The sequence below is a fragment of the Sciurus carolinensis genome, chromosome 7 (genome assembly GCF_902686445.1).
Source record: "Sciurus carolinensis chromosome 7, mSciCar1.2, whole genome shotgun sequence".
Taxonomy (NCBI): Eukaryota; Metazoa; Chordata; class Mammalia; order Rodentia; family Sciuridae; genus Sciurus; species Sciurus carolinensis.
In genome coordinates, this window is record NC_062219.1 from 47,508,895 (window position 1) to 47,534,010 (window position 25,116).

The window sequence follows — 25,116 nt, forward strand, 5'->3', positions numbered from 1 at the left end:
CTTTTTCCCAAAAGGTCAGAGATTCAGATTTTAAGAAAGGGGAAGAGGCAGTGGAAAGTTCCTGGATATTATATAAAGGTAGAAATAGAGAAAGTCAGAAATTAGACGGAGGGAAAACAATGATAGAAGACATGGAGTTAAAAGGAAAAGGGAAAAAGTGAAATTTATTAACACCTACACTATGAAAGGTACTGCAGTAAACACCTTGCTGATGTTATCACATTTAGTCTTCACAACGGCTGAATGAGGTAACTACCATGTGAAGATGAAAAAATGCCACTCAGAAATATTAATTTTCACAAGCAGCAAATAACAAACGAAGAAGCGAATTTGATGTGACTTAAAATTCCATATTGTTTTTTATTAGATCAATATGACACTGTAGGCATCACCAGACCATCAGTGAATTAAAAAAAAAAAAACAGATTGACGCAATCATCAAGTTGATTTCTGAATTAGTATTTTTGGATGAATGTACCAACAAACATTAAACAGAGAAAACAATGAAGAGATTGTATTGAAACTCCATCATCATAAAGTCAAATATCTGTTAAACAAATTGAACTGTGAAAGGTGCTATTATCAAGGTTTTAATTCAATACCTTCTGATTTGTCTTCTTCATTATCCTCAACTACCCTGTCTCCAAGAAAGCTATAGTGCCCCTGTGAGGTGTCACCCATGCATAGAAGACTGGGTGCTGAAATATCTTTCCAGTCCTGACACGAAGGAATACGAATGTGTCTGACATCTTCACTCCCAGGACAGAAGCCAAATAGTTTCTTTATGCGCTGCCTGATGAGAAGCCGAGAGTGCTCCTTTGCAGCTTGTTCAAAGAGCTCTCTCTCATTTTGGAGGTGGTTGGTCCAGTAGTAGTGCTGCAGAGAGGTGAGGGGAGAGCAGCACTGCGCCAGACAGCGGGAGACCACAGCAGCAATGGTTGCCAAGGTGATCAAAATCCAGCCCAGCATCTTCACATAATTATTAGGGAGAAAAACAGAAAACACCAATACATCAAATATTCAAGAAACAGCCATGTCAAAAAGGATTCCTACAAAACTGAGGAATTTAAGTGTGTGTAAAAACTTTGTTCTTCCTGTGTTTAATACATTAACAAGAGCTGATGGTTGGGTGTGGAAATGGATCTGAGAGGACAGGTTAAGTCATTTCAACTTGGCTTTCAGATTACAAAGGAATTTGACCAGTTAATATGGAATGGATTCTAAGTACTGTTCGTGAAGTCTCAGACGCTATAACCCATCAATTAACCTTACATAAGATACATAACCATTGTTCTTTACTTATAACTCAACCTTACTTCTCAATCATCAGGTACAGACCCATTCATTCCTTGGGGGCTTAATGAATATTTGGTAATGATGGTGATAAAAATAATAGTATGATAGACAATAATGGTAGCCTCCCGAAATGTCTTCAATCATGTGCCAACAAGTACTCATTGATATTTCTTCCTGTATTGCTCTTCCTCTTTTCTTTTGCAACCAAAGAAGTCAGTGAGCAAACTCAGGTCTCTAAATTTATTATGGACAGTATGGTCATTGTAGTTTGTAGTATCTTATTGTTTTCAAATAAACTATTTAGTATTTAGTGCTTGCTTTTAAAGACCACCATAAATGTTTCCTAGTCTTAGAATCCCTTTATTTTTTTAATATTTAACAATTGCTTTGTAAATTAAAAGAGACAAGTTTCATACATTTATGGAAGCTGACAGTACAATAGTATGCAGTCACAGTTTGGGCAATGAAGACCTCTTCTGCCTCTTAACCTTCATCTACAAGCCTTGAGTTACAGGGTGGCAGAGTGCAACAGCTGCACTCTATAGAGGCTAAAAAACTACAATTTTATATTTGTGACAACTTAACTTAATAGAAGTCAGTATGGTGGCAGAAATGTCATCTCAGATGCCAATTAATTCATCAACTATACTTATTGAGCTCCGGTTTGACTTTCCCCCTCATGCAACCTGTTGTGTTTGGTAATAGGGACTCGAATGGGGATTTATTTTCTTTACAGTCTTTGGGCCCAAAAGGGAGATTAATGAGCAAGCCCAGAGAAAGCACAATGTGATCATTTCTGGTATGAGTAAGCATGGCACCCAAGGAGGCACAATGGAGGAGAACTGAACTCTTTTTAGGGAGAGTAGCATCAAGGAACACTTGCCAGAGGAGTTGGTACTCAGCCTTAAATTATGAAAAAAAAGAAGTCCACAAGATGCAAGAAGTTGAGAATCCTAAAGGACAGAAGACAGGAAAATAACAGCCTGAAGATTTGGGAGAATCACAGAAACTTGTAATCACAGGTTCATAGGAGTCGTGTGGAGAAATGATCAAGAGCCAGATATGGAAGGATTTGTATGTAATGCCAAGTATTTGGATTTGTGCTTAGACTGGTAGAAAAACATTGAAGGACTTTAAGTGAGAGGGAAAGGGAACTCGTCATCCAATTAACATTTAAAGGATACTTTTGGCATGTGTGCAGAAAGTTGACAGATATGGGTGAAATGAATGTCAGAAGTATTTTACAAGGGACATGAACAAAGAAAGAATTTTAACTTAATATGACCTTGCAGTCAACTCAGAAAACTCCAACTGAAAAGCAGCATGTATTCCTTAAAAGACAATGAAGTTCAAGGTAACTGTTGCAGAAGGCAACCTGGTGAAATGGAAACAGCATGACATCTGGATATCTTAATCAGCCTTTTATTAGCTCTATGAACGCCTACAAGTTACATAAACTCTTTGAGCTTTAGTTTAACTCATTTGTAAAACGGGGTTAATATTATCTACCTCTTGATATTTTGAGAAAGTGGAGACATGAAATATTTATACCGTACTCTTGATGATAAATAAAAATATATGTTTTGTTGTCACAAAATAAAAAAAAAATCTACTGATAATGGTACTTTGAACTGTAAAATCACCTTTTATATAGAAATCTGTGTATGCATTTAGTGACATTTTATTTTGACCTTAAGAAAATCTTACCATTCTGTATTATATTTTAGTTTTTCTTAAGCAAGAACTTTTTTGAACTTTATAATTGTCCTATTGATTTTCTGACTTTTCACATAGATTCACAAGACCCCTCTTCCTGATCTTTAGGGCTAGCGTAAAAAAACAAATTGAGACAAAGCATAACTTATTGGGATTTTTAACTTTTCTTAAACATAGTGCAACACTTCAGTATTGTGCGTCTTGATTATAGTTTTTTTTTTCAGCTAAACCTCATCAGCATTCCTCAGTTTTAATAACTGAAAGTCAGTAGATCAGAAAGGTTATATGCCTTTGCAGTAAGTAATTTTAAAAATAATATGTTTTTACTGTATTACATGTTGGAAAATATGTTTTTTCCCAAATCCCCTGGAGGGACTGATGAAAGGCAATGACTTTCCTTCCTGAGAAAATGCAAAATTGTACTTCTAAAATTTAACCTATATATGTAGAAGGTGCAGGCTTTCCTCCCACTCCATCCCACACTCTGACAGAAACCTGTCCATGGACTCTAAATTTAGAACCACCATTGGATATTTCTAAATCATAATAATGTTTCCTGTAATTTTAAGAAACATTGTGAGAATATACATACATAAAAATGGAATTTGTAATATAGTATTAATGATATTCATACGATGTCTAAAATTCATTATTTTTAAAATAAATTCACACTACTGTGCATTTTAGACATATTTTCTCATTTATTCCTCACAACAATCCTATGCAGTGGATACTATTAATACTCCAGATTCACAGATGAGGAAAGTGAAGCATGGATAACTTACTGAAATTTTTTTAGGATATTAAATGGCAAAGCAAGACTAAATCCCAGGTTTTCTGACTCCAAAGCCCAATGTCCTAATTACATCAATGCAACTACTCAGTAGAACTCATTTTGATGAATGGCATCTAGTTTGTGTTCTATAATCAGACTATGTTAGCAGTAGCAGAAATGTGAAACGTTTCCAGTACTGTAATAATTATGGAATAATGTGGCAAAAAATAAAAATAAAAAATAAAAACTTACTTGTGACTGGTACCTGTGCTGAAGGGCTACTTCATCTTTTACTAGGATCGCATTAGAAGGAGTTGATCTGTCACATGGAAACCCAGCTAGGATCTCTTCTCGTTTGCTGGCAGTGACATTCTGAAACTCTGGGTAATGGTCCACAGATGCAAATTCACTTGCTGCACACTCATAGTAATTGCCTTTCAGCAGGGTCACTGCCAGCCACGTTAATGGAGCAACAAGCGCCCTCCCGGTGATGCTGAAGATCCTAAGGCAAGCCAGTCTGCGCTCCAAGGGACTGATCCTCCGGCGAGGGACACAGCTGCAACAGTATTCACTGGTAATCGTCCACATTTGGTTTCTCAGAGCATAGCCAGCAATCAGAAGGATCAAAGCAGGAATGACAAGAAAAGCTGAACCATAATAGAAGTTTTTTCCCACCTGACAGGGACATCTGAAAGTGAATGAAGAGAACAGCTGTTGCCCACCAATAGTCAACGCTGCAATCAAAGAGTTGATAAAGGTTCCACTTCTCTGCAGAGAAGAAACAATATTGCTGAGAGACGGGCTCATCGTGAGAAGTTCATCCACAAATCAGCTTATGGCCCTTTCTGATCATTAGACTCCACCAGCTATAACCATTTTATGGGCTCTTACTGGTTTAACTGGTTGCGTCAAGTGACCCGACATGCTTACATGTTTAAAGGATTTTAGCATCTTTCCTTATGTACTTTGTGAATCCTGACCTAATAAATACGTATCAGATTATAACTAGAAGGAATAGAAGGGATCTCAGTTCTCATCTGGTATGTATAAACTGAGAAATTTTTCAATATATCTTCTTACTAAAAAGAGCATAGCTTGCTTGTGAAGCAGACTGCCTCATCTCTGTGTGCTGCTTTGTACAAAACAAAATGCTGAGCATCAGCAAATAGAGTGCTGGAAGCACAAGAGAGACACTCCTGCCTTTGTACTAGACCAGGGTTCTATCATCATAAAGTTACAATATACAGAATAATGACTATTATTCAAATACTAGAGCAATCCAAAATTTAGGGCCCATTGGAAAGTTCATAACCTAAGGATTCTGCCAGATCCTGGAAGATTTTCCAGAGGAAGATCAGGCCTAGGTACCCCCAAAGCCAAATAACAACAAAACATTCTAAGTTTGCATAGAGATTTAAATCTGTTTCTATTGCCAGAATATTGCAATGTGGTACCTTAAAAGTTAATTTGCAAATTTGTTTATATGGTATCTTTTTCTTATATAAAAATATGATATTTTATTTTTAATAAATTGGCATATCTGTAAATAATGAAATGATCAAATATGTAAGGTATTTTGATGTTGATTTTATCAGTAAATATTTACTGCATAGCTCCTATATGAAGGGCCCTGAACTAGTTGGTTGGGATCATAAATTTTTCTTCTCAAAACTTCCAACTAGACATGGTTAAACACCTAATAAATGAATTAAAATGCAGTACAGAGATATTCATTCAAAGTCCAATATGATAAAAAATAAAATAATACATCTGAGAGAAATAGAAGACAGATTAAGCAACTCAAAGGAAACAAAGAAGAGACAGAGAAGCAATATCTGAAATGAAATAACTGATAGCAAAATCAAAGTCAAGTTTTTACATCATGAGCATGTTGGTTGTTCTGAACAGAACTAAATCAGATCAATTCACAATTAGATACAGCAAAGTAAAATGCAGAATGTGAAAAACAAGGAAATATTCTTAATAGGTAACAAAAGAGAAAAGACAGATATCCCACTAAAGAATGACTTCTCATCAGTAACAACAGACCTAGAAGACAATATTTTTAAGATGCTTAGTACAGTTATACTGTCATTCAAGACAGAGCAAAATAAAAATACATAGAGACTAGAGAACTAATCTCCCAAAGAACTTCACTGAGGGAATTATGAAAGGATATATTTCAGCAGAAAGGAAAATGAAACCTGAGGAAAGATATGGGTGCAAAAATATTGATGAGCACAATAGGATATTTGAAAGTTCTCTGTTTATTTTTTAAATGTAGAAACAACTTTTATTTCTAAAGACACAACTAAGGCAATTATTATATATATTATGTGTTATTATAATAAGCTATCACTACGTATCTACTAAAATGGTTTAAATTTAAAAGATTAACTATACCCAAAGGTCAGCAAGTATGCAAAACAATTGGAATTCTCATACTTGATGATAGGAATGTCAAGTTGGACTGTCCATTTGAACACATTTTCTTTAAAAGTTACTATGTACCTGTCATATAAAACATACATTTATGTCCTAGTTATTTACACCAGACAAATGAAAGCATATGTCTACATGAAAACTCATCCATGAATGACCATAGCAACTTTCTTTATAGTAACTATAAATAAGAAATAGCACAAATGTCCATCACCAAATGTGTGAAACAAAAGGGAAAAATTATTTAAATATGCAGTAACATTGATGAACTCAAAAATAATTTTCTGGATGAAATAATTCAGAAAAAAAGAATTTGTAGTATATGATTCTATTTATATAAAATTCAAGGAATTATAAATTAATCTATACTGTCAGAAACAAGAACAAGCCCTGCCTAGAATGTAGGGGAGGAGGGATAAGAAGAGAAAAATTACAAAGGGACATGAGAAAACTTTTAGGAGTTGTATCAACTTGAACCCACAGAGCTTTAATTTATGAAAGTGACAAAGTAACAACAAAGAGATGCCAACATCAGTGAAAGAAGAATTTATGACTTATCTTTCTCCAAGATACGGGGTTATGCCATGCCATGCTGGGTCATATAAGGAAGCATCAGGTTTGATCAGGAAGCAAAAGGAGGAAGGGAAAGCCTAGGCCAGAGCTTTACTGGGGTTTTTGTGGGAAAGGCAAAGCAGGAAGGGGAAATACTTAGGACTGACTAGTTTAGATAATTCTAGTGGATTTTGGGGTATAGACTGTCCCTACCTGTGTGTGAACTGGACATGAGTTGCTTTAGGGCAGGGAAATATTGTCTTACTATGTGAGAGTTACATAAGGAGGTGGTTCAGTACATGGGTTCAAGGTCACAGGGGAGATGTAAACAACTAGGTCATTATTCGACCTTGTAATTAATGGATGCCAAATAGACAAACAATTCAAGTAAACACAGAGCAGAGGTGATAAAAATGTTAATTATACTGATTAATTTGATGACTACATATGTACTATATATATACACAAACACATATATTCTCATCAAAATGTACAGCAATTATCTCGGTAAAACCATAAAATTCAAGTATGATTCCTAAAAGAATAAATATACAACATATAGCTCATTCAAAAATAGAGGAAATAGAAGCAGAATGTTGATATGAAAGGAGAAAGTAAACAAAAGAAAAGGATGATAAAGGGAAAACAAAACAGTGGTAGAAATGAGACCTAATACATGAACAGTCACAACTACATTTTTAAATAACTAACAATACTAGGTATGCTACATGCTGGACACTGTTCTAAGAACTTTGTTCCACTTAATCCCCACAATAACTCAATAATGAGGTTCTCATGTTATCCTCAATGTTGTTACAGATTGAGAAGACTAAGTCTGGAGAAAATTGCCCAGAGTCACACAGAAATGAGTGGAAGAACCAAGAGCAGGACCCAAGTTGTCTGGCACCCTCTTTTAACCCCCATGCCAGATCTGGCTTCAACTTGTCTACAAAGTGATGAATACATTCTGCTTACAAGTGACACTCACAAAACCGTACCACATGCAAAGTTTGACGAGAAAGGTACTGAACTCTTGATCACTGGGAACAATACTAAGAGAGGGCAGAAGTGAACTAAAGGCAAATAATGTCAAAAGGGCTAACTTTGCTCCCTCATAATAAAAGCAACAATCCATTATGAAGATAATGAAAATGTCAAATTGTATGTCCATGACTGCGTAACTTTGAAATATATAAAGCAAAAGCTAATTGGATTACAAGGCAACAGTCTTATTGTAGAGATTTTTAAACTATCTTTATCAGAAATGGATTGATCAGGTAGACATTGGAAGGGATACAAAAGAGGCAGAGAACAAACTTAGCAAGTTTGGTCTAAGATATAGATGTTCAGGTAGAGATGTGTAGTATTCAATACTCCTAAAATGGAGAATAAACATTTTATAAATTCCCCCCAAAAATCATTGATCATGTAGAAACTCACAGAAGAAATTTCAGCATTAATGTCCAATAGCAAAGACATAAATTAATAAACCATGGTAACAGAATGTTATATAGTGGGGTTTGGCAAACTATGGCATATGGACCAAATTGGCCCACTGCCTGTTTTGTATGGTTTATAAGTTAAGAATGGCTTTCATATTTTAAAATGGTAGGAAAAAATTGTTAACAACTTTGTGACATCTGAAAATTATTTGAAATTCAAATTTCAGGGTTTATAAATTAAGTTTTACAAAACATAGCCATGTAGCCATGTCTGTTACTTCAGGACGGAGGCCACTTTACACCATGACAGCAGTGCTGAGTTCTTGTGACAGAATCTATATGGCTGCAAAAACTAAGATTTTTACTATCCAGTATTTTACAGAAAAATTTTTCTGATCCCTGCTATAAATCTGTTAAAACAAATGATCTATAGTGACAAGCATGGAAATCAATAAATCTTAAATAACTTTAAGAAAAATTCAAACTGTAGGATACATGCAGTATGATACTGATATATAAAATTTCAAATACTATTATATACTCTTTATAGATAGTTACCTATTTCATGTTTAAAACATGCATAGAATGATAACTGGCAAGCTCTGAATAATGCAACCACTGAAAAGGAAAGGAAAGTAGAATTGAAGAGGGTGTAGCTGTTTCAGTTCTGCTTTATTACTGAAAACAAAACCTGAAATGTATATAGCAATGTGTTCAGTAAAGTAGTAAGTGCCAAATCTTCCCTTATGTTTATAATCTCATATTTAAAAGTCTACCTTATTAGAGTATATGGAAAAAGTGGGGTAGGAAATTACAGACCATTCTTTCTGGGAACTATATAGGGAAGGATGGACCATTGATGGAGTAGATGTCACTATTAGAGTGTCAAATTATTGCTGTAAAGGGGTTCACTGACAACAAATTTGCAACTTTTTCTTATTGTTAGCTGTTGAAATAATCACTTCATCTATAGTACCAGTGTGTGTGTGTGTGTGTGTGTGTGTGTGTGTGTATAACTTGTCAATGACTGTGATTGATTACATCTGAGTTAATCGATTTTCTTTTGGGCTTCGTCTTAGACCTTTTGTGCTGTTATAAGAAAAAACATGAAATTAGATAATTTATAAAAACCAGAAACTTATATTTTAGAGTTCTAGAGGCTGGGAAATCCAAGTTAAGATGCCATTGGTGTCTGATGAGGGTTGCTCAAGGCTTCCAAGATGGCACCTTATTGCTGTGTCCTTATATAGCCAAGAAGCAGAAAATAAAGAGGGCTGAACTAGTTCTCTCCAGCCCTTTTTAAAGTCTTTAATCGTTCATGAGAACAAATGCTTCATGACTATTAATCAATTCTCAGAAAATCCTCACCTCTTAAGATCACCACAATGGGGATTAAGTTTAAGCCTTGTACATTTTGTGGGAACACGTAGACCATAGCAATTTACAGCCAAATTGTCTTCTTGTTAAAGATAACTTCCTGCTGTCTACAACACACAGGTATCCAATGTGTATTCTTCTTAGCAGGGACCCACCACCTCATTCACAAGGTGCAAGTTGGCACATGGATACAGGATCAGAACTAAACTCCAGTGCTATCTTTCGGGGATAAGTCACATACAGATATTACTGAAACAAAACAGGATAAAATAAACACTAAAATTAGCCTTAAATAGAAAAAAAGTTTTTGTTTTTTGTTTTGTTTTTTAAAAAGTCTCTGGATCAGATATTACGGTACCTGGAAGTAGCTATCATCCATCCTCTGTTAGCTACTTCCCACCTCTCAGCTTCCCAGGTACCTCCCAAAGGCCCTGTAGAGGAGCATGACCCAGTTCACCATTTACTTGGGGTGGTTAATTACAGCGCACATTTGATGCAATTTAAGAATGCTTCTTTCTCTCAGCCCTGGTTCCAAATTCAGTCCTAGCCAGACTAAAGAACTCCTACTGAGAGAAAAAACTACCTGTGTATTATTTTGAAATGTATTCTTCTTCCTAGTTTATTGCCAGCTTAGACATTATAGATCATTTACCTGGTTCAAATACAAAATTGGAGCTTTCTTCTATTTAAGTGCGGGGTGGATTAAAATAAAAAGAACGAGGCTGGGGACAACAAGGCTCACTCAGATCCTTTGACAGTCAGTGGATTTCACGTCTGAAAACCAGCAAACCAGTGTACCCAGTGAGCATGATTAGAGCTGCATTCATGCAGCCTTCCTTGGTACAAGTGCCCTGGGCTGGGACTCAGTTCTTCTTTCTCTATCCCTGTGTCCCAGGATGAGGGCTCTTGGGTATAGCAGAGCCTTGTCAATCTGGAAGGAGAACTCACTTTCTCTAAAGTCCTCACAATGTCCTGAATTCTCACAGTGACTCTGATGTGGTTATACCACAGCCATTAGAGTTTAGTGATATTGATTCCAGTACTATCGTACCCTCTCTCCAAGCACACAGATCTTTTCTGTTTTTCTCAGGGATCTCTTACCTGGAACCCAAAACTGTTCCCAAACTAGGCCCAGCAATGTCCTGTCAACTATACCTTGGTGATTTTGTGAATCTACCTCAAAATTATTTTGCCCTAACATAATTAGAATATGTGCAATAGAAAAAAAGTTTATCTTAATTTATAATCAGCAAATTTAGCTCAAGTCCCTTTGAACGAATTTCTTAATCTTTCTACATTTAGAGCCCTATTCTATAAAAGGGCAATGATTACAGTAATGACTACATCATAGATTATGGTTGAATTAAAACAAGGTAAAGAAAATGAATACCATCTTGCAAATTGTAAAGTTTATATAAGTTGTCATTAATTTACCACTGAAAAGTCCTCCACACACCACAACACAGCAAAACTGATTTTCCTGAGATCATGGTATCCCGGCACTAATGGAAATATCTTAAATATTATAGAATTCCATTTAATAAATTCACCTATAGGAATAACCTATAGTCATTAGTTTTTGCTTAGTGCATTATCATGTGTTTTATAGCACATATTATCTCTTTGATACTCACAATTATTCTGTGAGGTAGGTATTATTACTGCCATTTTGCAGATGTGGAAACTGAGACAGAGAGCAATAAAGTGGCTTGCCCAAGGCCACACAGCCAGTAATTGTAGAACTGAAATTCATCTTGAGTCTTTCCAATCCTGCAAGGCTCTTTCAACTATACCACGCTTCTTCAAAGTATTCATAGTCTGTCCCTTTTATAGCAAGAGTATGCCAGAACAAATAGGACTAATTGTCTCAAGCTGTAGGAGGTAGGAAACCACTTTCCTAAACTGAGTTTTATGCTTCTGTTTCTGGAACAGCTTTGATCCTCCAAACCCTGTAGTTGTCAAGATGAGATTTCTTGTTTGAACTTTAAATATCTTTATTTCTGCATAAATAAAGCAAGCTTTCAATAGCTAACATCTTAGGAACTAGCAAAAGAAAGCTAAGGGCTTACTTTCTCTGCCAAAATCATCATACATTATTAAACTATAGAGCACCCATTTTGAGCAACAGTTCTGTAAGAAAATATCACCAGTTCTACACTTCTTTAAATTGCTGTTGCTGCTTATGAAAAAAGAAAAAAGGATGCCAGATATATTTGAATATTTGAATAGTATAATCACACAATATGGGGGGCCTATGTCCTGGGAACAGTGTGATACCCATTTGAATTGTTGATTGGGTTTGAACCCAGGATTTAGTGCCTATGGATTGCTGATCCTCTCTCTCTAATTTATAGGACAATCAATACCAGACTGAATAATGCTAACATTTAGTTCTCTCTAGATTATAAAGGTTTCTGTTTGTGATTTTAAAACAATGCCTTGGCATGAGAACAAAACACCACTCTTGAACTCCCTGGGGCTAAAGAATTTTTATAGTGTCTTGGTGCTTCTGATCTGACTTCACACTATCAACTTTTATGGGTCCAGATTACAACTCATCCTGACAAGTGAAGCAGTTATTTGAGCAGTGGCAAGTTACATTGGTACAAGACAGTCCTGTTCATGATTTTTGTTTTCCTCTTGAGTTCAGCAAAGAATGAAAGCAGTAGAGGGCAGAAGTAGCCTTCCTGCCTCATAGCAAGGAGGAACTTGCAAAACCCAGAACGGACAAAGACTGATGCACCTCTAAGTTACAGACAAAAGAAAAGAAATTGAAGATCACATTCTTCCTCTACCAAGCACTATGTCTCGCCCTGCACATAGAAGACCGGAATACCAAAAAATTGTAAGATCCTTTTATAAAGGGGTTTTATTCTACTTCATAGAAAATGTTTTCCTGAGCAATATTTGATTTACTCTGAAAGGTGATGCTACAAGTAGAATTTTTCAGTTGAGTGAACCTTGGGTTTAGTAAAGCATATCATAAATAATACCTCCGGGAATGGGTACAAATTATCTTTTACATACTGCAACAGAATACTTGATTCTTTTTACAGATTTTAGGGTTTTCTTCTCTTATTAATTACATCCATAAAAGTGTCAAATTTTCCTTGTGTCTGACAGAAAATACAAAAAGATTAAGGGATCCTTTATATTTCCTAGTGCATGAAATAAGAAATTAAATGTATATTAAATAGCTACATTTCATGTGTAAAATCAAATAGGAGTAAGATCATAAAAAAACCTAGATGTTAAAAGATTACCTTTAAAAATGTATTTCTTAGTCTTAAATATAAGTGTGTCTGCTCCATGCTATTATCCTTTCTATTTTAAATGCAGAGGTTGTTTTTTAAACTTCATTTTGTGCAGATTCAGTTAGGATAATATTCTTTTTAAATTCTCCCTCATTATAGCTTTAGCTATTCATATGTTATAAATGTGAAAACTCATGGTTGAGTTTAAAACTATGTTAATTACTTCAGGACAATAATAGGCACTTGATGCAATTAAGTAATTTCAGCCTTGGATACTTTGGGTTGTAGTAACTGGCACACCCCAATTGGAAATGCCTACAGATGCCCCCCTGGCCCTCTAGATCTTGATTTCTTTTTCTGTAAGACTCTCAAATACCAAAAAATATTGCACATAGTTCATATTGTACCTAAATCACTGGAAAAAATATACATACCAATAAAAACATTTTTATCCTGATATATCATAAACCTCTGAAAATAATTAAGTGTTCTATTAATCACCTATGAAAATTGTTGCTTGTTATGGTTTTTAAAACCATAAAAATAAATAATTTTATTTTGACACTTCTTTGGATCTGTGGTGTGAATTTCAGATCCAACTGCACATGTACTTCAAGGTATAGCAGAGAGTGAGGAGGGAGATGCAATTATCTTAGTCTGACCTTAATTATAAGTGGACACAATACTGAGGCTATGGTATGAAGGTAGATGATAATATTTTCTCCTTTTCAAATTCTTTTGTTTTATTTCTAGTTGCAATAAACACATTGGCATTCATATTCTCTCTGCATCCTTCACCTTTGCTATTTTTATGCTGTAGCATTAGTACATAGCCACATTTTGTTTTCTTCTGTGGTTTCTTATATGATAAGCAGATATTGCATTTATAATTTACAGGCATTTTTGTAATATATGATGAAGTTCATGGAAGATTTAAATAAGAAGAGAATTAAAATTGAATGCATGGTGACCCTTAGTGTTATGTATGACAATATTTTTGTTCATATCACTTGCTTATATCCCTTATTTCCTAGTAAAAATATTAATATACTATTTTCCTATACCTGAATTGTATATATTACTGTATTATCAGTTAATATATAATATCAATTAATTATGTATAATGTATAGCCTATGTATATTTATGACATTTGGGGTTTTTTTGCATAAGTATGTCATATATGATGAATAATATTTAGATTCTATTCATTTGAATTTTATTTAGTGTTAATAAATAGTCTACCTGACCCAAAAAAACATGTTTGTCACAATATACACCCATATGTAAGAAACTGGTGGTATTGGACCAACTTTGGAAGTATTTGAATCAAATTATGTAACATTTACAAAAGTAATTTGTTGAATAAGCAATTTTATTGGTTTCTTAAAGGCATTCCTGTCCATGCTTTAAAAAAAAATCACACATATTATGAGGCCTTCTCTTCCACTATATATTAGGCTACCCAAGATACCTATCCCAGAGGTAAGGACACCTCTTCTAATCTGGAATCTACATTTGACCTTTCACATAAATATGAGATTATATGCAAAATACTACTATTTTCAGAACTGATTCTCTTTCTTACCTCTTTCTCCTACCCACCTCTACTCCAAATAGAATCCTCCTTCCTCTATCTCAGCGATAAATGCTGCGTCAGAATGGAGGCCTTTCTGGCTCTCACAATTGCTGGCTAGTTGTTCAAGTCACTCAGTTCTTCTGAAGCCTCATTCTCTCCCCTGGAAGAGGGAAAGAACTGGAATCTCTAAGATCCCCTTTCCTTTCTTGGGTAGTACTCAATATTAGAAGCAATACAGAGAAACCTACAAATGGATTGATTAAACTTTATGTTTTCTGTTTCCTATATTTTCAGTATCTATGCTAAATGATACCTAAATTGGTTTTGGTTTTAGTTTTCACTTGTAATTCACTCTAAAAATGAGACATATTTTGTAGATCCATTAAGGAAGCACAAATTTCTCCCCCTTCCTTTTAAAAAACTGGTTTTAGTTGTAGATAGACACAATACCTTTATTTTATTTATTTATTTTTATGTGGTGCTGAGGATTGAACCCAGTGTCTCACACATACTAGGCAAGTGCTCTACCACTGAGCTATAGCCCCAGCCCTGCCCCTGCTTTTTTTTAAGTAAAATAAAAAGCAAACCTCTCACAAATTTGCTGCTGCTGTTGGATTCATCCTGAATTTCTCCTTGGCAGATCTGCCACTCATTAGGGATTGTGCAGACTCAGAAATCTCACCCAATTATTTCTTCCAACTGAAAAAGGGTCAGTACAAATCAAAGTCCATTCTAGAACAATAGGAATTTGTATTAGAAATTAGTGATTAAAAAAATACTTCTTCCATGAAATACATCACAAGTTACATAATGTAATCAAAGGCATAGAAAGATATTCTCATGTTAAGAAATAGATTTCACAGATCTTTGCCACAGTTCCAGCTAAGTATGAAAATGTAAGTACAATTTGTTCTCGAAAGTGGAAAGTGTTGCAATAATAGAAAGATGGAAAAAAATGAACAAATGATCTCTGAGGCTGATTCTAACACCAAGATTTTGTAAAGAAAGGGAAGGAGGTAGGGAGGGGGAAGGAAAGAAAAAAGGAAATACAGTAGTATATTGTTGTTACTTTGCCTATAACATAAAACCATCCCTTTTCCTGTAGAACAAAGATCTCTTTGTCCTCACCTATGGAGCTCTTGTTGCCCAACTGTGTAAGGATTATGAAAAAGATGAAGATGTGAACAAATACTTAGATAAAATGTAAGTAGACATCTTTCCTTCTCAGGGAATGTACATTGTTTCTTAACACCACCTACAGTTTTCCTGCCTCTAATGACTTGCTCCATTTCACCAGCTCTTCTTCTATATCAATGAATCATATCTGAAAGCTGACTGTAATTTCTTACACCTGCCATCTATTAATTTATGCCTAGCATAAATTAATGGGAAGAAATTTTTTTCTCCATGAATATCAAATGTGGAATGTTTGTTTTTAGAAACCATTTCTTTATTACACTATAAGTAAAGGTTATAGTGAGACTAAAGTTGCTCTTTTAATAATATTATAGAGCATACAATTTGATCTTTTCAGCAGTCTTTTTTTCTAACATTGACTCCTTCCAATGTAAATATTTACTTAGAGAAACATAGACCCTCTAAAGAAGCATGTGCAAAATTGTAATTATAAATGCTGAAAAGTAAGACTGGGTGATGGGGAATTGTGGATTGAAGGGAGAATTTCTTTTTCCTATATAACATTTCCATTGTTTGAATGTTTTGCCCTTACTATAATTTACTTTAAAATATATATTAAATATAAAAACCCACTTTTTCCTTTTGAAATAAAGCCCATTCTCTTCTGTCTTTATTAAGAGATTCCTCATGCTCAAATTCAACCTTTTAATTTCCTGGAAATAATTATATGATCATCAGATTATTTCCAAACAATGAAATACCTGTCAACATCTTTTTAACCTCTTAATTATGGACTCTGAAAAAGGACTGTTACAAAGCAATGACTGGAAAAATATGCACTGGTTAGAAGATTTACTTAGGCAGGTTGAAGGGGAAATTTAGCATTTTAGAGCTTTTAAAAAAGGCTCATTGTATTTTCCATTGGAATACAAAAAAATAAAGAAAAGCTTGAAAGATTTTTTATTTTAACTCTTGTTCCTCCCTTTTTATATACTTATCCTCCTTTTCTTCTTTTTGGAAAATTCTTTTTTATTTCAGTATACAAGCCTTTTTCTCTTCTCTCTCTCTTTTAATTGGTTCTTTTTAGTTATAAGTGACAGTTAGCATCTCTCTCTCTCTCTCTCCTTTCTTTACATTTCTTCTTGATTAGTCAGAAGTGTTTAAAAAGAAGTAAGCAGCCCAGATACCCACAAATGGCCTTTTCAGTTTCTTCCTCAGCTGAACTGTCTGTAGCTATGGGAGCTGCTAAATCTGTCTTACCCTGAGGTCACACTTCAACATCTAACAGTATCATTCCCAAAAGTTATCCATTTATTTGACTTACATTACATTTGCATTGTTTTGTGGAGTAGCTGCAGAAAATGAAGAAGCTGATTTGACTAAAAAATGTTTTGTGAGCTAATTAAATGCACATTTTGACAAATGTGCATGGAATATTGGTTACAAAACAAATTTGGAGAGGCTGTAGGAAGGCCTTAAGAAAAAAAATTCACACTTGAATTTCTTTAATAGCTTCTGGGAGTGTCATATATTTTTAATTTGATTTATAAATATCTACTTTGTGGAATCATACCCTTTAACCAAAGCAAGACATGCAGTATATGCCCTGCTCATAACATTCTGGCTTCCCATCACTGTTCTAAGTCTAGACTGACTAAGTCTATGGTTCTGCATAATGATAAATAGAAAATATGATATGATAAATAGAAAATACTGGAAATATCTTTTAACACTGATTTCACTTTCTTTCAAAGTAGATGTTCTGCTCTTCAAGTATCTTTTGGTGTGAGCACATCCTAGTTAGAATTATAAACCATTTTTCTCAGAGTCTCAATTAAGCACAATGGACTATTTCCACCCACTCGGAAATATAAACAGAATATCTCACTAGATTTAGTGAACGAATGAGCACTCTGACATCAAATCCATCTCCCCCAGTGCCAAGTCTCCAAAGATCTCAGACCTTTTTAGAACCTCTGAAACAATCACTGCCTCTAAAAACTGTAACGTCTTTAGTTTGTTGGGCCCTCTGCTGCTCCATCCAAATCATTTCACTCATGGCTGTAAAATTAAAGACTTTTTTTTTTTTTGCCACCGGTTTGACAAAGCAGTATTCCCTTTATTTTTCACCATTAAGGTCCCATTTCTTCAACTGTATTGCAAGTTCTTATACAGAGATTGACATATTTTTTTTTAGTTTCCCTTTCAGAAATTTCATAGTTTCAAGGAGAGTGCGCAACCATCTTAGCCACATATTCAGTCGTGATATCACATCTCAATAAAGGCTCTCAGAATTGTACTTCAGGCACTACCCAAACTACTTACTTGGGGTACAATTAACAGATAACACCTTTCCCAAGGCTCCATCATTTCAGCTTCTCTAGAAAGAGACAGCTTTCTTAACTTGGCTATTCTCCTGGCTCACTCACTCACACACACACACAGTAAAATTCAGAGTCCTAACTGCTAAGACCTTCCCTGGCAACGAAAAGCATTTCTCTGGTCCTTTGTTCCCCTTCTCCCAGAGTTCATCCTGGAAATACCTGCCCCTCTACCATGATAACTGTGCTAAGAGTGAGCACCCATACAAGACAAGGGGCCCAGACTCTCATTCTTCTTCTCTTGGCAGCTAACAATGAGAAACATTAGGCTATAGACACCAGCTTTCCTCAACTGCTACTGTCAAGTTGGGGCAGGTCTTACTCTCATCAGGCTCCTATGCTTATAGGAGACTAGTTAATATTTCCTGGGTCCATTGCTTTCTGCTTCTGTGGGACAGATACAAAGCCCACTGCTAAAGGCCATTTGACTCATTTATTTGGTTTATTTGTTATCCACATGTGCAGACCACACTCCTTCCTTCATCCACAGGGGTTATGGCATTGGAACACGGCTGATAGAAGACTTTTTGGCTCGATCCTGTGTGAGAAGATGCCACAGTTATTCAGAAATTATAGACATAATTGCCCAGGTAAATGCATTTTTAATTCTGTCAATATGTTTTGAGAACTTTGAGTTTTTCTGAGTTTGTTGGTTTTCTGCTCGGATTGGACAGGTTCCATCTGTATACATTGCTGGGTGCTGAGAGAGGGAATTCTGATTGAAAAGCATTTTATTTCAGCACAAAGATAAAGTTATTGAGAACTGAAAGATAAATGCTTCCAGGCATTTAAGTATCTATAGTTTTCCTCAGTACAGGGTATGTGTGGAGTGTATGTCTCAGATTGGAAAAAAATGTTTTAAGAAAGTAAACAGACAGAGTGTAATAGGGAACCTTATTACATACATGACCCAATCCAGTTTCCTTATGTTGTCATTTTCAGCACATGGGAAGAAATAGTGTTTGGTAGTGTCAGAGAATATTGTTGTGGTCATTTCCCAAAAGAAAAATAAAACTTCCTGTAAATTCATATTCTCTAAGACCTTTCACAGCCCTGATGTGTGGAGACAACTTGGAATCATCCAATACTAGCTCAATTTTTTTTTTTTTTAACCAGGGATTGTTTGAACTCAGTGGCTGTCAACCATGAAGTCATTTCTGCAACCCCCCTTTTTTTTGAGACAAGGTCTTGCTAAGTTGCTTAGGTCTTACCTAATTGCTAAGGTTGACTTTGAACTTGCAATCCTCCTGCCTCAGCCTTCCAGGGCACAGAGATAACAGGCATGAGCCACATGCCCAGCACTAGCTCAACTTTCTTAGATATAAAACTGTGAAATGCATCTGTAGCCAGCATATTTTAAATCTGCAAACCTGTGGTTAATGTTGTTAATTTGTGGGAGACCCAGAAATTGTGCTTGGATATGAGATATTTAGGAAGTCCTGGTATGGTGCCCCAAGTTTCACACAATGTCAAATTAACTCAGTCTCATTCTTTGCTTTCATGATCCTTAGTGTTGTTTACATGGCCAAATTAACTCTTCCCACAAATGGTTCTAATACTACTATATAGTGCTTTGTGATTCTAAATGCAGTTACTCAACTTCTGTCTTTCATCCTTAATAGTAACTCTGTGAAATAGACAGAATAGGAATTATTATCCCCATTTTCCAGATAAGAAAACTGGGTCCCAGGAAGTGTATGATGAAATTGAATGATGGTGTATATGGAAAAAATTGTACACTTGAGGCACAAATGAAAGATTTTTCCACTTATTGTATTACTTATTATTTCATGATTAGTGAATCATGTGACTGAAATTGAAATCTAGCTTTAGCACAATGAATTTATCACATTATTAAGCAGATTTTTAAAAAAAGTTACTTTCCATATACATTGGCAGAATAGAAATAAGATCCTCAAACAGTGGCTTAGTTTTTCACTAAACTGATTTTATGGTCAATAACCAGGAATGCTAGTTGTTTTAATGGGAAGTAAATACAGTAGTTGAAACACATAAATGAAATGTCTGTTTGCTGTTATTTCTGTTTTTCTAGTTGATGCCCTCTCCCCAGGCCTTTTGATTAGTGAAGCAATGTCTTTTAGTAATGTTAATGATCAGATTGCTTTGAGAATGACTCCCCCCTTAATATTTGCCCAAATTCATCCCATTGGTTGATAATTTGAAAAATCATATAATGTGGAAAATAAAACCTGATTCTTTCATAGAAGGTTGTTTTTCAAGCTTTGGTATCTGGAAAATGAAAATAATTTCAAGGGCTGACATAAGACCCCATTCTAAAATTATGTTAACAGAACCAGTTCAAGTTTTAATTTATTCCTCAGGATCTGTTTATATATGTATGATACACATATTTTTCCATTTAGCAGTATCTTCTCATGTTTAAAACAAGATGATTAAAGATGAGTTTAAAAATCTGTTGAGTAAAGAACAATCTCTACTGGACATGGAGGCATACCCCACCTCGTTACTGAGAACCTGGAACTATTTTCTTTCATGCATTGGGAGATCAGAGCTCATCTGAAATGTGCTCAATACTGTAAATGCCCCTGACCGGGAGAATCTTGGCTGCTGGTCTAACTGAGCTCCAGTTAGAGTAGTGTGGTGAAGGGGGAGGGTTCTCTAGTTCTCTCTTACTGTTTTTCTTGGCTCTGACTACAGAGGCTAAGTCAGTGAAAGGCTTCTGTGGACTTTAAAGGAATAATTCGGTATTCATTTTAATCAGAGAAACGTTAAGAATACTAGGCTTCTCTATCGGGGGTGTGGGTGGGGAGTCAGTATAAGAAACAACTTTTTTATCAGTATTATTTTTCTCAAAATAGCTGCTAACGAATATCCCATAAAAGTTATTCCCAGAGTTAGTTAAGAAGAGGAGAAATCTGATGTGGAATTTTATTAGAGGACCTGGGGTCCTCTACCAAGAGACACTCTGTATCCTATTAGCCACAGGAGAAGCACAAAGCTGAGTCAAAATAATTAAGCCAATATAAGTAAGATACACGTTTATGTGGGGCCATACCCAGGACTTGCTACTTGGTAATATTCAGTTAAAATTAGTTGAAAGAAAAGAAAAGAAGGGTAAAAAAGATAAGAAGAAGGAAAAATGATGAGAGGGAAAAGAGGAAGATGAGGAAAGAAGGAATGAGAGCCATCTTTTGTTCAGGCCCCTTGGAAAGAGAGCTTTTCTTCACAAGGTTGAAGAACACATTTAAGGGCTTAACACACTTAAGGGCTCCTTGAGTCCCTGTCATGAGGAACCATGCATTACCCCTAACAATGAAGTCTTCAGTGTGCAGAAATAGAATAAAACCCCTTTCTGTGCACCAGTAAAGAAAAAAAAGTTAAAGATGAGCCTAGTAAGAAAGAGGAAAAAAAGGATTCCTATCTCAGTCAAAAAGAAAAAAATAATGCCCACAGAGCCCCCCCCCCTCATTTTAGAAAGCACATTCTGCCTTTAGAAGAAATAAAGCAGCTAAAGATATCTGACCTCCCAACAGTGGCAATTTCACCAGGTTAGATGCCTAATTTTCACCAGGTTAGAAGCAATTCTATTTTACATAAAACCAGAAACATGTGCAACTGCTTTCCAAATATCCCTTCCCTAAACTTCTTATGTCTTGCCAACCATTCTGACATCATGCAAATTTTTGTCTTACTTCTCCTGTCCTCAATGAGTTGGGAAAAGTTCCATTTCCACTCCCATGCAAGATTCGCTCTTGGCAGTAAAAAGAATTTCATCACCTTCACCCTTCTTACATGCACAGCAGTTGTCTCATACTCTTTGAAGGCCTGATTTTCTCCCTCTTCATTTTCACTTCTCCAGAAAAATGTTCTTTAACATCTGGTGATGGTGTCACCCATGTCAGGAGCACTTTTACAGAGAAGAAGGGTCAGACTTTAGTTACATACGCACCCACTGGTGCATTGCTTATAATTAGCAGCTTTCATTAAAAGATCTGGCCTTGGGAGCATTATCTCATTAATCCTTGTAAACTCTCCTCAGAGGAGGCAGGTGGCAAATGTTACTGAGTCAGTTTTATAGAGAACTAGGGCAAAGTCAGAGGAAGCGTAGTCATGTGTTGCCCTCCCAGCTTCGTGGAGTCAGGAGCAGAACCCAATGTCTGTGCCTTTGTGTGGCTGCCCTCTTAGAGCATGCATTGTAGAGTAGAGTACATCATCGTTGTCCTTCTCAGTACTGAGCACCTATATACCATATGCTCTCTCCTAGTTCTACAGAAGGAAAGAGAGGAGAAGGCATTTGAAGAGAATAGACTAGATGAGGAAACCTATGTGCAGCCTAGGAAAGCAATTCCTCTGAGTCAGTCAGTGAAAACCTGCAGGTAGGCCAGGTCTTTCAACTTTCACTCCACTCTGAAATCTTCAGCCTTTCCACCAGAAAGACTGTGTGACTTCACTTACTAATAACATTACCCCACCTCTTGTTTTCCTCACTTGCCTTTTTCAAAAGGGATGTCTCTCTGTCCCTAGGCAATTCCTTCAATGTTAGGCCTCAAATTTTGCCATCTAGTGGTCTGAAAAGAAATACCATGAAAGAGTCCAAATGATAAATAAAATAAAATAATAAAAAAAAATTTTTTTAAACTTTTGTAGGCCTTACAGGTTTACATTTTGCATATAGAAAGAGATGACAAGCTAACTCTAAATTCAATGTCCTAAAAAACTAAAATGGATTCACAAAACATGATTTGTCGAATACTAGTTTGCACTTTTTGGTTGCATCCAAGTACTCCTTCAAATATTAAAAAGACATGGATGGTAAGCTCTCCATATCCATGAGTTCCACATCTGGCAGATTCAACCAACCACAAATCAAAAAATCATGAAATAAATTGCACCTGTGCGAACACATAAAGAATTTTTTTCTTGTCATTATTCCCTAAACAATACATTATCAAAAATATTTATGGGGAGGTCGGGGGGGAGGCAAGGATGGAGGAAGGATGGCTTGTATAGAGGAAAATGAGGGGTGGGGAGGGGGTGTGAGGAAGGAAAAATAATAGAATGAGACACACATTATTACCCTATATACATGTGATTATGCAAATGGTGTGACCCTACTTTGTGTACAACCAGAGAAACAAAAGTTGTACCCCATTTGTGTACAATTAATAAAAATTTTTAAAAATTATGTAGCATTTACATCATATTACATATCAAGAGAAATCTAGACATGATTTAAAGTATACAGGAGAATTGCATAGGTTGTACACATGTGCTATGCTATTTTGCCTAGGGGACTTGAGCATACACAGATCTTGGTAGTCACGGGAGGGGAGAAGATGCAGGGGTTCCTTGAACCAATGTCTCACAGATACTGAAGGATGGCTATAATTTCTAAATTTTATAGCAACTTTATAACATGATATTGAAAAAATTTAATAATGCAGAGGATTTATTCATGAACACTCACTGTAATTCCTACCTATCACCTATATTCACCTTACAAGAACCTTGGGAAGTTAAAAGAAGCCTATCATTAGCCCCATTTTATTGATAGTAATATCAGTATATTATTTATTACTGACAGTTAAATAGAGACATATTACCACAGGTACATAAGAAAAGCACTTCCCAAGAATTTAATTCTTCTGATCTTGTTCCAGTGCTTTTTTTTTCCCCCACAAATTCATTGTTTCTTTAAAAATATACATTTGAAATTTTTTTCTACTCTGGCCATTGCCCTGAGCAAAATTTTATAGTTGCTCCAAATGAAAATATGCAATTTGCAGTAGAATTATCATAGCTGATTTTAGCTGTAGTCATGAAAAGTTAGACTATTTAACTGTTACTCACAGACCTAGGTGTCTTTCAGTTTATTATAAAAAAGTAGAAAATATAATTGTACCTGTCTCTGGTCTAAGAACTAAAAACACCTTCTTACTTACACAAAAATACATTTCAGGATTTCCAAATATCTTTATGATACAACCCTTTTTATTTTTATGGGAAGTGAAGTAGAGATAAGCTTCATCTTTTAAATCAAGAGGATTATAAAAGCTATCCTTGACAAGAAATATTATAAAGTTACCTTTTAGAAGTTATTCAACCACAAGGAGCTCTCTGATCCTCATCATGAAGTAAGTACTAACCTAACCATCTTCAATGAAGTAGAGATTGAAGGAGTCACATTCTACTTGGCTACAATCCTACCATGTGACCTTAAGCAAATTATTTTGCCTGTCCAAAGTTCAGTTTCCCCCATTTGCCAGATAAGACCTTCTTTGACTGTAGTTCTGCTGATTTTCAAATATTGCTTTCCTTTGGTAAAGTCTGGACACTGAATTCTAATCACATATGGCTGAGTGTGGTAGGCATCGTTTCTAAAGCCTCCCTCACAGCATCCATACCTTAGTTAACTGACAGTGTTTTTAACTCCATGGCCTTGCATAAATTGTTCATCAAAGTTAGGACAGATTTTACTGTCTGGTCAAGTTCAGTACAATGGTTGCTTTGAAAGGCAATAGAGGGAACTTGTCATTTTTCAGTGTGAACACCACAGCATTGGTGGATTGATACTAACATGAGACTTTTAAATAGAGAAAAAGTACAGAGTAAAAAGACTTGCAAATCTGAAATTCTGATCTTTAGATTAAAATATAAAAATCCAATATACTGTACTTGTTAGAAATTCGGGAAAGCAAAAATGAGATAATTTCCTATTATAGTACAAATTGAAATTTTACCTTAATTAAATAATGAAAGCAATATTTTTTTTGGTGAGTGATATAAAATCAATGAAATAATTCAAAGGAAATGTTCACAGGAGATAATAGAAAAGATGCCTAAAATAGGGAAGGAATAGTGAATGTGGTAAACAAACTCTGAGAGAAAGATTTTAGAACATAATCCAGAGAGAAAGTTAAATAGCAGAGATTAAAAAAAAACTGGCTAAATCATTTATATTTTAACAGAGTGATCCACTTAACATTAGTATGGAATCTAAATAGAAGAATTCCAGTAAATCATTCTGGTCATTTGTTTAAACCCTTCCTTGATTTGAGTGCACAAGACTACCAGGGTTGAATCTGTGAGAAGAATCCAAGCCTTTCGAAGACTCAAACTCCTAGGTCACTTTAGAATGGGGACAACTCCCTACTCAGGGGTTGACTTGTACTCAGGAGTACTGAC

At 35.4% G+C, this 25,116-nt stretch overlaps 2 protein-coding genes across 5 annotated transcripts in view; one reads left to right on the plus strand and one right to left on the minus strand.

Annotated features, from left to right (window-relative positions):
• Trappc3l (trafficking protein particle complex subunit 3L) overlaps positions 1-25,116 on the plus strand; it is a 67,882-nt gene that overhangs the window by 12,744 nt on the left and 30,022 nt on the right. For both annotated transcript variants that reach the window (XM_047557626.1, XM_047557627.1), the window contains 4 exons: positions 7,601-7,803; positions 12,251-12,445; positions 15,537-15,634; positions 18,440-18,539. In XM_047557626.1, coding sequence (XP_047413582.1) covers positions 12,404-12,445; positions 15,537-15,634; positions 18,440-18,539 — 240 coding nt within the window. In that variant the 5' untranslated portion in view covers positions 7,601-7,803; positions 12,251-12,403. The remainder of the gene's footprint in view (positions 1-7,600; positions 7,804-12,250; positions 12,446-15,536; positions 15,635-18,439; positions 18,540-25,116) is intronic.
• Calhm4 (calcium homeostasis modulator family member 4) lies at positions 455-24,077 on the minus strand. Of its 3 annotated transcripts, none has more exons than XM_047557620.1 (3): positions 24,017-24,077; positions 4,040-4,475; positions 455-969 (listed from the first exon to the last, which is right to left on the minus strand). In XM_047557620.1, exons 2-3 carry the CDS (start codon positions 4,373-4,375, stop codon positions 583-585), a joined length of 723 nt encoding a protein of 240 aa, XP_047413576.1. In that variant the 5' UTR covers positions 4,376-4,475; positions 24,017-24,077; the 3' UTR covers positions 455-582. The 3 variants fall into 3 exon arrangements, with proteins under 3 accessions (XP_047413576.1, XP_047413575.1, XP_047413574.1); XM_047557619.1 differs by lacking the exon at positions 24,017-24,077 and adding an exon at positions 15,019-15,107; XM_047557618.1 differs by lacking the exon at positions 24,017-24,077 and having other exon boundaries at positions 4,040-4,594.

Coding starts and splice junctions, on each gene's coding strand:
- Calhm4 (XM_047557618.1), bottom strand. CDS start 4,594: ATGAGCCCGTCTCTCAGCAATATTGTTTCTTCTCTGCAGAGAAGTGGA. Junction 970..4,039: donor AGCACAGGTACCAGTCACAA/GTAAGTTTTTAT, acceptor AATTATGTGAAG/ATGCTGGGCTGGATTTTGAT.